Source organism: Caretta caretta, chromosome 4, assembly GCF_965140235.1.
Source record: "Caretta caretta isolate rCarCar2 chromosome 4, rCarCar1.hap1, whole genome shotgun sequence".
Classification (NCBI taxonomy): domain Eukaryota; kingdom Metazoa; phylum Chordata; order Testudines; family Cheloniidae; genus Caretta; species Caretta caretta.
Genome location: NC_134209.1, coordinates 21,638,368 through 21,653,066, shown reverse-complemented (window position 1 = coordinate 21,653,066; position 14,699 = coordinate 21,638,368). Strand labels below are relative to the sequence as shown.

The window sequence follows — 14,699 nt, the reverse complement described above, 5'->3', positions numbered from 1 at the left end:
CTTTTGATGTACTCCATCGCAAGGTGGTCTGGTGCCAAATTTGGAATATGTGTGCCATCTATCGCCCCTCCACAGTTAGGGAAACCCATTTCTGCAAAGCCGTCCACTATTTCATGCACATTTCCCAGAGTCACGGTCCTTCGTAGCAAGATGTGATTTAATGTCCTGCACGTTTGCATTAACGCAGCCCCAAAGGTTGACTTCCCCACTCCAAATTGATTTGCAACTGACTGGTAGCTTCCACACAGCGATTGCCACTTGCTTTTCTACCAATAGGGCAGCTCTCATCCTGGTGTCTTTGCACCGGATTGCTGGGACAAGCTCTGCACACAGTTCCAGGAAGGTGGCTTTCCGCATCCGGAAGTTCTGTAGCCACTGCTTATGATCCCACACTGCATGACGATACAATTTTATCATTCAGTGCTTGTTTCTAGAGCCCAAAAGCAATGGTCTACCCTATGCAGCTGTTCTGTGAGTGCCAAAAGCAATCTAAAGTTGCTCCTATCCATATCATGTAGCATGTCAGGCGTCTGTGAGTCGTCTTCAGTTAGGAACTTCACAATTAACTGCACTGCCATCTGCTGTGTCTTCATGAGAGGTAACGGAACATAGGAGAGCAGGGCGGGATCCATCCCTTCTCACAAAGATGCTAGGGTGCACAGCAAAGGAGGACCGTTGCAAAAATGCTGCAAAAGAAAGCCAGAAGCTCATGGAATGCTGGGACAGAAAGCAATGCATCATGGGACATTGAGCCCGGTCCTAAGCTGCACTGCGATCCGCTCTGCCTTCCCACAATACCTAGCAACAGAAAGTGTCGAGCTGGACTGTAGGATAGGTACCCACAGTGCATTGCTCACACTGTCGATGATAGTGCCCCCACTGTGGATGCGCTCTGCTCAGAGGGTGTGAGTCTGAACATGACTTTCGGATTTTATTATGTCGATTTTTGAGTGTCGACATCACTTTTGTCGACAAAACTTTTGTAGTGTAGACAAGGCCTTACCTATTTAGGAGAGACTTTAGAACTATCTAATCCAACTGCTCTGTGACCTAGCTTTATTTATATTTTTTTAATTCTTCTTATTTTGCATCAACAATGTTTACCTTTATAAATTTGGAGAAACTCTGGTGAACTAATTGTTCTCATAAATGGAGCATTCCCAACCCCTGTTGGATTTCAGTTCCTTCATCCTATGAAATAATATCCCCTCTTTTATCTAGATTGAGCTTCCACCAGCTAGTTCTCACCCACCGCCTTATCTCAAGAAGACCCTGGGAAAGCAAGGAAATGGCACCATCTAGATCTGATAAAAGGGATTATATTGTAAATAACAGGACAATTATAGCCTTGAACTAAGTATGGGGCAGGAGTATCTCCTACTTTGTGGGTGTGGGGCGGGGGGAGGAGGGGAGCCACAGGAAGGGTTTAAGGAAGGATATCTCTAATCAGATTCCCTTGGACTTTATCCCCAGACTCCATTCCCAATCCCATGGACTTCTGGGGATTAACATGATGCAGCCAGCTGTGTGTCTGAGGAAAGTGAAGCAACAGTGCCACACAGGTGGCTGAGCTGCCCTTTTGTATGTGTGGGGGTTCTCTGGACGCAGGACCTTCCACTTCTTTATGGCTTAGAAAGCAACTGGCATGCCATACTTGAGCTTTATACTATCATTTATACATCATTCAAACAGCAGATCTATCTCCATTGGTCCCAACATTTGTAAATATATAATACAGTAGATCTGAGTATTTTAGGAATTTTGATTGTGAAATTTTTGACTTAAGATTGTAGGTTTTTAATGCTTGAATTTGTATCGTTGTCTTTATAGTGATGAAGCAATCATTATCTCAGGGACTCAGCTTGCTAAAGAAGTCTATAAAGAAGTCCAGAGGGATGTAGAATCATGGATGTCCCTCGGGAACAAGAGACCTCATCTCACTGTCATTTTAGTAGGGGACAACCCAGCCAGTCATACATATGTAAGAAATAAGATGAAGGCAGCTGCTGCTGTAGGTATGTGATGAATAAGAACAAATGTCTGCATATTAAGAAAGAGATTTTGTTCTTGTTCAAAATGACCAATATCTTTGGATTCATTTTGCATCATTTCCCTTTCTGAATACCAATGATTTACATACTGTGGACAATATTGTATTGTCATACTGCAGGAATATAGTCAAAAGGCAAACAAAGAAAACTATGTTCATATTATGTTAATATTAGGCATGAGAGTGGTGTTGGCCTACAATGAAGTAATTTTCTACACTTTAAATGTTTTTGAATAAATTATTTGCATGCTTTCCTCAGAGATCAGAAACTAAGGGAAACCACAGGGGGGGAAATGCTTATGGCTATTCAACTCTTTGTATGGTGCTTTTTGGCAATACCCTGTATTTGCCTGCCCTGGAAAGACAGATGATGAAAGGTAATCAAGTGGAAGTCACTCCAGTTTCTGGTCCTCCCCAAAAGCTACCCCAGGATAATTTATTTTAAACTTTTAGATAAATTTAAGAGATTACCTTTCCAATCTGAATTAATCTTTCTCTATAACTAGTACAGCCACCTGAATCCCTAGAAACAAGTTCTAATATCCTAGAATTTGAGGGAACTGAGCTTGTGAATTGACACATCTCAAAAGAAGTAGCTACATTTTGTAGGAAAATTTCATATCATAATATCATGATTGCAAGGCATTATATAAAATTATAGCCACAGTACCTTGTGGAATTCCTTTTGCCATTGAATACCTTCTTTCTGGATTCATAAATAAAAGCAACAGCGTCACACCTCTAAATCCAAAAAGCAGCAGTCTCAGCATTAAGAATAGTGTAAATAGCTCATAGATTCTGCAGTTGAGGGCCCAGTCCGGTAGACCACACTGCCTCACAGCTACTCCGCATAACTCGTCTACCTCTTTTGCACTATCAAAATTCTGAAAAGCTTCTGCTTACAATTCCATCTCAGAGGCTGATTATTTCTCCATGCTAAAGGCCTGGCTTCATTTCTTCAAATGTAAGTTCTAAGCATGCTCAGTTCTCATTCACTTCTGAAAGCCAGGCCACTTATTTGTATGATTAAATAAGGATTTAGTTGCCTAACTTTAGATACTATTTTAAAAATGCATGCCTTTAGCTATGGATATCTTTCTGAAATCAGTCCCCTTTAATAGCTTCTACCAAGTATCATTTATAGCAATAATATCGCTGGCTAGGATTAAGTTGCCCAAACTTTCGGACGAACACGTCTTTCAGTATTCCTTAGAGCGGGCTCAGGATTCTTGCTTAAAGAGGGTACCTATTTTCATAAGACAAAGCACGTTCTTTCTTTGGTTCAGATATCATCATTAAAACAATAAGAAAATTATGTGAAACCACAAAGAACCTCACAAAAAAATCACATCTTTTATCCTCCTCAAGCAAAAATAAAGCATATAAGGTCATCTAGGCCATCTTCCTGAAAAATGAGAGGGAGAAAAAGGATCCAGGTCTTCCCTAACAAAATTTAAAAAATAGGTTAAAATCAGTTTTTGTACCCTTCAGTTATGGTGTAACTACAAGAAGTACATCTACATCTCGGCATAAAGAAAACTGTCATTCCTAGCAAATATATGTAGTGCAGCCAGTTGCTCAGCTACAATATTATTTTCATTCTACCTAATAGACACATTACTTCAATAGAGGCAGAATTTCACCTCCTACCTTACATCAGTCTTTTGATCACAGTGAAAATTCAGTAGCAGTGAAGAAAGGAATAACAGGAGATATACTGATTATATAATTAATTTTAACAGTGCTAGCTGGTTCTGTGTCCCCACTACCTTAAAGGAGGCAGACCATCCTGTTACAGTTTTGCTTTTTACCCCTATTTTCATCTTCTTCGATTTTGACATCTTCACCTTGCTTGGAAAGGGTTGTAGATTATACTATGGGACAGGATGCTCTGACACCATGTTGATGAGTGTGGTATAAGAATATAAAACAGATAGGTGTCCTTAAGAATACCGGCTTTAAACAAAAATACTTGTCTTGTACATTATTACCTGTAGTAGTGAAAAGAATGAATTGGCCCACTAATAGTCAGTTGGCTTTATATATTTTTAGATTAAATTGTATCGTTTTCATGCACTAGGTTTTGTATTAAGTTAAAAACAAAACAAAAAAATTGAACTGCTCAGGAATGTCATATGATGTTACAAAAATCTTTATTTTTCCCCTATCGTTTTATTATTTCAGTTCATAGGGAAGATGGAGAACTTGGTATATAAGACAAAATGAGAATTGTGTTATATTGTCTTATCAATAGAAGAATTACTTTCATTATTATAAATGTTTCCTCTAAGATCCTGCAGAAAAATACATTTAATGATGACTACATTGGAAGAATAAGCAGACCTCCTGAATTAACACCACAGTGTAAATGGAAATCTGAATCACTTTGATATCAATACAACTACAATTCTATGATGTTGCTTGACAAATTATTTTATTAGGATTTTCCAAACATATATAAATCTGTTTTAATATTGTTAGACTAACTGAATTAAGACATTTAACTTCCTATGAATTTCTTTATAAGGTTACACATGAATTATATATGCATACTATTAAAATTAAACAGAAAAGGTGACATTTTCATAAGTGCTCATTGAAGACAGTCAATAGGAGCAGAGTTGAGCGAGTGCTGGGCACTTCTGAAAATCTCACCCAAAATGTCACCGCTCACCTTAGAAAAAGCTTTCACTATGCAAATGTCTTTTGTTTTGCTTTTTTATCAGGCATTTGTAGTGAGATAATACTGAAGCCTAAAGACATTTCTCAGGAAGAACTTTTAGATCTAACTGCCAAATTAAACCATGATTCAAGAGTTAATGGTATATTAATCCAGCTACCTCTTCCAGGTAAGTAATGCAGTTTTATTATATGCTTTAAATTTGGGCAATGGTAAGGGAAAAACTGTAAACAACTTGTGTATACAAGCTGCACCCCATTGGTATAAAAAGCTCTTTAGAGGAAACTGCTGATTATAATGAGTCTGCTGTGTGATGCTTACACCTGATATTTAATATTGATTCCTTATTTTGTCCTATATCTCATGAATGAAACAGTGGAGATTATTCTTATTGAATCTGAGGTTTCTTATCAAATGCACAAATTTCCCTGTTAATCTGATTAAGAGGATAGGTATCTGTTCATGCCCCGGAATATTGTGCATCTCATGTATCTTCTGGAAGGTGGACAGGAATTATTCTATAAGTCAGTCTCTTTATAAATTGTGCAGACTTTCTCCCACTCCCTTGTGCTGTGTGTGAGAGGGGGTGGGGTTATTCTCACTGAATGGGGAAGCTGTGACATACCTGGGTACAGTCCAGACTAATGAGTAGCTGTGTCACTCCGCCCTGTAACCTGGGGTGCCCTTTCCAATGCTTTGCTGCTGAAGCCACCAGCTTGGACTGCTCACAAACAGCCTCCAGCATGTAAGTCACTCCCTGCTCTGTGTCTCTGTGTACTGCAGCCACACCTTGTCTCTTACCAGTCTTAAAAATCCCCACAGGGTGATCCCAACACATTCCCAGTTCCAGATTTTTCCCCAGAATAGAATCCTAGGGTTAGAAGGGACCACAAGAGTCATCTAGTCTAACCACCTGCCAAGATGCAGGATTTGTTGTTCCTAAACCATCCAAGACAGATGGCTAGCCAGCCTCCTTTTGAAAACCTCCAGTGAAGGAGCTTTCACAACCTCCCTAGGCAGTCTGTTCCATTGTCCTACTGTTCTTACAGTTAGAAAGTTTTTCCTGAGATTTAATCTAAATCTGCCATGCTGTAGTTTGAACACATTGCCTCTTGTCCTGCCCCCTGTGGCAAGAGAGAACAATTTTTCTCCATCTATTTTATGGCAGGCTTTCAAGTATTTGAAGACCACTATCATGTTCCCCCTCAGTCTCCTCTTTTCCAAAGTAAACATTTCCAGTTCCTTTAGCCTTTGTTCATAGGTAGGGCCCTACCAAATTTGCGGCCATGAAAAACGCGTCATGGACCATGAAATCTGGTCTTTTGTGTGCTTTTACCCTATACTATACAGATTTCACAGGGGAGACCAGAGTTTCTCAAATTGGGGGTCCTGACCCAAAAGGGAGTTGCAAGGGGATCACAAGGTTATTTTAGGAGGATTGCGGTATTGCCATCCTTACTTCTACGCTGCCTTCAGAGCTGGAGAGCGGTGGCTGTTGGCTGGGCACCCAGGTCTGAAGGTAATGCCCCGCCAGCAGCAGCACAGAGGTAAGGATGACAATACCGTACCATGTCACCCTTACTTCTGTGCTGCTGCCTTCAAACCTGGGCGGCCGGAGAGTGGCGACTGCTGACTAAGGGGTCGGCTCTGCAGGCAGCCATGCAGAAGTAAGGGTGGCAATACCATACCATGCAAACCTTACTTCTCTGCTGCTGCTAGCAGCAGCTCTGCCTTCAGAGCTGGGCTCCTGGCCAGCAGCCACCACTCTCCAGCTGCCCAGGATAGCTCAGTGGTTTGAGCATTGGCTTGCTAAGCCCAGGGTTGTGAGTTCAATCCCTGAGGGGGCCATTTAGGGATCTGAGGCAAAAATAAGGGATGGTACTTGGTCCTGCAGTGAAGGCAGGGGACTGAACTCAATGACCTTTCAATGTCCTTTCCAGTTCTGTGAGATGGGATAGAATAGGAACACTGCACAGACACAATATAGTATTTAAATGTGTGTCAAGGAAAATAATTTATCATATTAAAATATAATTGTTATAATAAAAACTGATTAGGTAACACACACAAATATATGAGCAACAGTAATTATAAAAATGGGCCATTAGAAATATAAGATCTGATTGCTTTGCTAACTGCTTCACTGTTACTGACTGCAAGGAAGTCCTAATTTTACAAGTGAGTTAAACCTTTGTTGATAGAAGTACTTTGAACTACTTAATGATTTGCTCCAATTACTTGTTAATTCACAGAAGTGGAGCTCCAGAAATCACTAGTTAATGTGACCCCTGTATAGGTGTACATGGAGGTGTCCCTTCACAGGTGGCACTCAGATGGACGTGTGTGCAGCATGGGACAAGCATATGAGATGTTCATGTTTACATAACTCAGTGCGCACCCATGGATACTATGGCAGATGCAGTCTGGTAGTGCAAATGTCAAGAGATTTAACCATTTTAGGCCTTTACCTTTTAGACACAATCCTTTGCTTGAGTCCCAGTGTGCAGGCCATATATATTTCTCCTGATGAGCCCAACACACTCCTTGGGGTGGTTTGAGGGAGAGATAGGGTCCTGGTTCCCCATATTCATTTTGAGGTGCTGTGTGTCATACTGGCATTTGGCAGCTGCTATGTATTCCCCTCCATCTCAAAGGGTATGTCTACACTATGAAATTTGGTCGATTTTATAGAAGTCGATCTTTAGAAATCGAGTTTATACAGTGTACGTCCCCACTCAGTGCATTAAGTTGGCGAAGTGTATCCTCAATACCATGGCTAGCATCAACTCACAGAGTGGTGCACTGTGGGTAGCTATCCCACAGTTTCCGCAGTCTCCGCTGCCCATTGGAATTCTTGGTGAAGCTCCCAATGCCTGATGGGGCAAAAACATTGTCGCGGATGGTTTTGGGTACATGTTGTCAGTCTCCCCTCTCTCCCTCCCTCTGTGAAAGCAACAGCTGACAATCATTTCGCGCCTTTTTTCGTGTGTTACCCATGCAGACGCCATAGCACGGCAAGCATGGAGCCCGCTCCGCTCACCGCTGCTGTTGTGAGCATTGTAAACACCTCGCGCGTTATCCTGAAATATGTGCAGAACCTGGCTAAGAGACGCCAGCATGAGGATGGTTGTGAGGAGGACATGGACACAGACATTCCTGAAAGCTTGGATTGTGGCAATTGGGACATCAGGGGAGCAGTGGGGCTGGTTGATACAGTGGAACACCAATTCTGGGCCCAGCAAACAGGCACAGGCCAGTGGGACCACATAGTGTTGCAGGTATGAGATGATTCCCAGTGGCTGCGAAACTTTCGGATGCGTAAGGCCACTTCCCTTGAACTTTGTGAGTTGCTTTCCCCCACCCTGAAGCACAAAATACAAAGTTGAGAGCTGCCCTGACAGTTGAGAAGCAAGTGGCAATAGCCCTGTGGAAGCTTGCAATGCCTAACTGCTACCGGTCAGTTGGGAATCAATTTGGAGTGGGCAAATCTACTGTGGGGACTGCTGTGATCCAAGTAGCCAATGCAATCACTGATGTTCTGTTATCAAGGGTGGTGACTTTGGGAAATGTGCAGGTCATAGTGGATGGCTTTGCTGCAATGAGGTTCCCTAACTGTGGTGGGGCTATAGACGGAACGCATATCCCCATCTTGGCACTGGACCACCTTGCCAACCAGTACGTAAACTGCAAGGGGTACTTCTCAATGGTGCTGCAAGCACTGTTGGATCCCAAGGGACATTTCAACGTGGGATGGCCGGGAAAGGTGGATGACGCTCGCATCTTTAGGAACTCCGGGATGTTCGAGCAGCTGCAAGAAGCTGCAGACCAGAAAATTACCACTGGGGATGTTGAAATGCCAATAGTTATCCTTGAGGACCCAGCCTACTCCTTGGTCCCTTGGCTCATGAAGCCATACACAGGCAGCCTGGACAGTAGTAAGGAGCAGTTCAACTATAGGCTGAGCAAGTGCAGAATGGTGGTGGAATCTGTCTTTGGATGTTTAAAAGCTCGCTGGCGCTGTTTGCTGACTAGGTTAGACCTCAGCACAACCAACATTCCCATTGTTATTGCTGCTTGCTGTGTGCTCCATAATATCTGTGAGAGTATGGGGGAGACGTTTATGGTGGGGTGGGAGGTTTAGGCAAATCGCCTGGGGGCTGATTTTGAGCAGCCAGACATCAGACATCAGCCAGACATCAGGGGGATTAGAAGAGCACAGCTAGGCATGCTGCACATCAGAGAGGCTTTGAAAACCAGTTTCATGACTGGCCAGGCTACGATGTGACAGTTGTATGTGTTTCTCCTTGCTGCAAACCCACCCCCTTTGTTGATTTTAATTCCCTGTAAGCCAACCACCCTTCCCGCTTTGATCACAGCTGGCAAAGGAAATAAAGTAACTATTGTTTTGAAACCATGAGTTCTTTCTTTATTAATTAAAAAAAAAAGTGAGATAACTGACAAGGTAGCCTGGGTGGGGTGGGGTGGAGTGGGGGAGGAGGGAAGTACAAGGCCACATTGCTTATTGTAGCCACACTACAAATCAAAACTGTTTGAATGACAGTCTTCTGTGGCTTGGGCCATCCTCTGGAGTGGAGTGGCTGGGTGCCTGGAGCCTCCCCCACCGTGTTTTTGGGCATCTGGGTGAGGAGGATATGGAACTTAGGGAGGAGGGCAGGCTGTTATACAATGGATGCAGTGGGGTTCTGTGCTCTTGTTGGCTTTCGCGCAGCTCCACCAGACGCCTCATCATGTCCGTTTGCTCCCCTATTAACCTCAGCATTGCCTCCTGCCTCTGCTCATCATGGTCACTTAATGCTTTCCTGGCCTCTGCCACTGAATGCCTCCATGCATTAAGCTGTGCTCTATCAGTGTGGGAGGACTGCATGAGCTTGGAAAACATGTCATCTCAAGTGCTTTTTTTTTCACCTTCTAATCTGCAATAACCTCAGGGACGGAGATGATATGGGGAGCACAGAAACATTTGCACCTGCAGGGGGAGAAAAGGGGAGAGTAAAATTTAATAAATTTAACAGCAGACAGCACATGTGCTTTAGGTACAAGGTAGCATTTTGCCTTCTATATTGAGCACCTACCGGTATGGTGACACATCACACACGGCTGGGCAACAGAATTCGGTTTCCAGGAAGCCATGGTAAGCCAAAGGGTATGCGGGGTTGGCTTCTTACACCTTCATAACATGTGGGAATGGTTTCAGACTGCAGCGCCCTCTTTTCCCATAGCAAGCAATGCCGGTTGGGTTTCTCATTTAAAAGGAGGGGCTGCGGTTTTCGGGTGGATGTACAGCACACACCTCCCCTGACCCCACCATATGGCTATTCTCTGGGATGATCCCTTCACCCCTCCCCTCCGCCACATGGCTATTCTCCAGAATGATCCCTTTTACCCAAACGCAAACAGCCCAGCATGAATGGGGTCCTTTTACTGTTCCCTTACAAAAATTCCCCTATTTCAACCAGGTGATCATGAAGGATATCACTCTCCTGAGGCTAACACAGAAAGATATAGATCAAGTGTTGCTTGAATGCGATCAAAACCCAGGACCATTCGCTGCCATGCTTTGTGCTGCAGTGATTCCAGACGACTTGCTACTGGCTTGGCGTGGTAAAGTGTCCTACGGTGGAGGACGAAATAAGGCAGCCCTCCCCAGAAACCTTCTGCAAAGGCTTTCAGAGTATTTCCAGGAGAGCTTCATAGAGATGTCCCTGGAGGATTCCCGCTCCATCCCCAGACATGTTAACAGACTTTTCCAGGATCTGTAGTGGCCACGAATGCATCCCAATTGTTCAGGGCAAATCAAACATTAAACACAATTGCTTTTAACCCCTGTAGTGTAATTACAAATGTGCACTCACCAGAGGTGACTTTTCCGGCTTCAGGGTCGGGGATCCCTCCTTGGGAGGGTATTGGCTCTAAGGTGATGAAAGGGCCCTGGCTGCCAGGGAGAACGGATTCACCATTTGCCTGCTGCGCATTCTCCTCTTCCTCATGCACAAAATCCTCCTTCCTGTTGTGTGAGACTCCCCCCTTGCAGGTGTCCACAGACAATGGTGGGGTAGTGGTAGGGTCCCCCACAGAATGCCATGCAGCTGATCATAGAAGCAGCATGTATGGGGCTCTGACCCGGAGCGACTGTTTGCCTCCTTTGTCTTTTGGTAGACTTGCTGAGCTCCTTAACTTTCATGCAGCACTGCTGTGTGTTCCTGTTGAAGCCTCTCTCCACCATGCCTTGTGCGATTTTGGCAAATATATTAGCATTTCTTCTTTTTGATTGGAGTTCGGCCTGCAATCAGATCCAGTGTCTCCCTTTTGGTCTATGCTGGAGCTCATTTGCGATTCTTTGGGGACTGTATGATCACCTGTGCTACTGAGCTCACCACGCTGACCAAACAGGAAATGAAATTCAAAATTTCCCGGGGCTTTTCCTGTGTACCTGGCTAGTGCATCGAAGTTCAAAGTGCTGTCCAGAGCGGTCACAATGGAGCACTCTGGGATAGCTCCCGGAGGCCAATACCATCGAATTGCATCCACACTACCCCAAATTCAACCCAGCAAGGTCGATTTTAGTGCTACTCGCCTCGCCAGGGAGGAGTACAGAAGTCGATTTTAAGAGCCCTTTAGGTCGACGTGGCTAAATTCGACCTAACCCCGTAGTGTAGATCAGGGCAAAGAAGCACAAACATTTTAAATAAAGTGCTTGCTCTTAATTAGCATCACAGAAAATTTTGTTTGCATTGAGTCAAACATCTTTCTGTTTTGTACTTGACCATGGCCAACTTTATCATTTTCATGGGATACGAACGTTTTGTTCTGTTTTTAGATTACTTGTTCTGCTCACAAAGTTTTTCATTAAAGATGACCCCTTCATTCCTGCTAATCATAGCCTTTGGTCAGCATTTTCTGCATGTTTTTTCCCTATGTGAAAACAAACCAATATCCAACTAATTAATTTCCAAAGAAATACATCATTTGATAAAATAGTAGCTAGAATAGAAGTGAGAGATTTATTTTTTTTCCCAGAGGAAATATGGTATCATGGTTAAAGCAAGCTTCTTAGGGCTATGTCTACACTAGTACTTTTGTCAACAAAACTTTTGTTGATGAGGGGTATGAAAAAAACACACCCTGACCGACACTCTTCCGCCGACATAGCTACTGCCCTCGTTAGGGGGTGATTTAATTATGCCAACAGGAGAGCTCTCTCCCGCCGGCATAGAGCGACTACACAGGAGACCTTTCAGTGGCTGTAAGGTCCACAGTGTAGACCTCCTCCCAAACTACCCTTCTACATCCCTACATCTCTCTGTCATCAAGGACAACACTCTGGTCCTCCTTGTCACTTTATCCTGGCATCTTCTTTTGACTCTGCCCTCTTTCTAAATCCACACATCCCAGGCCACATTTAAATCTTGCTGCTTCTTTCTGGACAATGTCTCTAAAGATACGTCTACACTACGAGCTAGGGGTGCGATATGTAGCTTCTGTACACGTACTTGTGCTAGCTCTTTTTGAGCTAAACCACTAGCCTGTGCCACCACTTGCCTCTGTCCATGTTACCATGGCTATTCTACTGGTTTTAGCATGCTAGCTTGAAGCGAGCTAGTGCAAGTATACGTACATGAGGTGGGTAACACACGGCTAGCTCACAATGTAGACACACCCTAAGATTCAACTTCTCCTCTCTGTCAACACAGCTAAAACTCTCCTGCAGGCTCTCATTATCTCCCAACTTGACTACTGCAACCTCTTTCTTTCAAGTCTTGATAAAAGTCATCTTGCCCGCCACCCGTTAAATATACTGAAAACACTACTGCAAAGATAATTTTCTTGACTTGTTGCTTTGTCACTTCCTTTTGCATTCCTCCATTGGTTCCCCCTTCTCTACCGCATAAAACAAACGATTTGTCTTCGCTTTTAAGGCCTTTTTATGGCATATTTCAATGCTACCTTTTCGTCTTGTATGCTATCAAGTGATCAACCTCACCTCTGTTCCGCCGGCGATGCTAACCTTTATCACCCATTAGTCCAGTTTTCCTTCAAACAGCTTCATGCTTTCTCTCATGTTATCTCTTATGCTTTGTGAATTTTTACACAAAGCTCATTCTAAGACTTTGTTATCCTCCTTTAAGTCTCTCCTAAAAGCCCACCCATGCTGTGATGCCTACAAAAGACTCAGCAATGGCTAGGCAGTTGGTGTGCTGTGACTACTGCTTACTGAGCTAATCATAGTCCGTTGCCTTGTGTTCTCCTCTGTTGTGTCCACTTGCTGTCTCATCATGCACTTGGATTGTGAGCTCTTAAGGGCAGGAACTGTCTTTTTGGTACACATGTGTACAGTGCCTAGCAGAATTGGGCCCTGACTCCTGACTGGGGTTTCTAAGGTCTGCTGTAATACAAATAATAATAATAATTAATAAAGTACAGGACTGTGAATCAGATCAAGTTTCCACCTTTACTGCCAGTCTTGCTCTTTGACCTTGGACACCTCTCTGTGCCTTAGTTTCCCCATCTGTAAAATGGGAGTAAATAATCTATACTTCACAAAAGGTTTTAAGGTTTACTATCTCTTGACCCTGGTCTACACTATGAGTTTAGGTCAAATTTAGCAGCATTAGGTCAATTTAACCCTGCACCCGTCCACACAGTGAAGCCATTTTTGTCGACCTAAAGGGCTCTTAAAATCGATTTTTGTACTCCTCCCCGATGAGGGATTAGCGCTAAAATCAACATCGCTGGGTCGAATTTGGGGTAGTGTGGAGGCAATTCGATGGTATTGGCCTCCGGGAGCTATCCCTGAATGCTCCATTGTGACCATTCTTTACAGCCCTTTCAACTCAGATGCACTAGTCAGGTACACAGAAAATCCCCGGGAGCTTTTGAATTTCATTTCCTGTTTGGCCAGCGTGGCGAGCTCATCAGCCATGACCATGCAGTCCCAGAATTGTAAAAGAGCTCCAGCACGGACCGAACGGGAGGAACTGGATCTGATCGCTGTATGGGGAGACAAATCCGTGCTATCAGAACTCTGTTCCAAAAGATGTAATGCCAATATATATGCCAAAATCTCCAAGGGCAAATGTGAGGTGTTTATAATGCTCACAACTGCAGCGGTGATCAGAGCGGGCTCCCGCTTGCTGTGCTGTGGCGTATGCATGGGCAATCCAGGAAAAATGATTGTCCACCATTGCTTTCATGGAGGGAGGGAGGGAGGGAGAGGTCACTGACGACATGTACTCAAAACCACCCACAGCTACCTTGTCCATTATCTCAATTTTTTAAAATAAATAAAGAAAGAATGCATGGTTTCAAAACAATAGTTACTTTATTTCGAAGGGGGGAGGGTGCTTGACTTACAGGGAATTAAAATCAACAAAGGGGCAGGTTTGTATCAAGAAGAAACACACACAACTGTCACACCATAGCCTGGCCAGTCATGAAACTGGTTTTCAAAGTGTCTGTGATGCGCAGCGCTCCTTGCTGTGCTCTTCTAATCGGTGTCTGGTTGCTCAAAATCAGCCACCAGGCGATTTCCCTCAACCTCCCACGCCCTCCATAAACATCTCCCCCTTTTTACTCTCACAGATATTATGGAACACAGCAAGCAGCAATAAAAATGGGAATGTTGGTTGCACTGAGGTCTGACCAACAGCGCCAGTGAGCTTTTAAACGTCCAAAGGCACATTCTACCACCATTCTGCACTTACTCAGCCTATAGTTGAACTGCTCCTTACTACTGTCCAGGCTTCATGAGCCATGGGAACACGGGGTTGGCTGGGGTAGGTGTGACCACGCGGTGCTGCAAGTTGGGAGAGCAGCCTGAGGCAGAAGCCTCCAGCTCGCAGGAGATCAGGATAGCAGAGTTGCAGCGGAAGCGGTGGAGCCGTTCACCATTGATGCGAAGGCACCTGCTGCTGTGTGGCCAAGGCAAAAGATCAAGAGCCCTGGAGCTGT

At 43.9% G+C, this 14,699-nt stretch overlaps 1 protein-coding gene across 1 annotated transcript in view; it reads left to right on the top strand.

Annotated features, from left to right (window-relative positions):
• MTHFD2L (methylenetetrahydrofolate dehydrogenase (NADP+ dependent) 2 like) overlaps window positions 1-14,699 on the top strand; it is a 60,718-nt gene that overhangs the window by 14,328 nt on the left and 31,691 nt on the right. Inside the window, exons 2-3 of the mRNA XM_048847572.2 lie at window positions 1,831-2,015; window positions 4,777-4,899. Coding sequence (XP_048703529.1) covers window positions 1,831-2,015; window positions 4,777-4,899 — 308 coding nt within the window. The remainder of the gene's footprint in view (window positions 1-1,830; window positions 2,016-4,776; window positions 4,900-14,699) is intronic.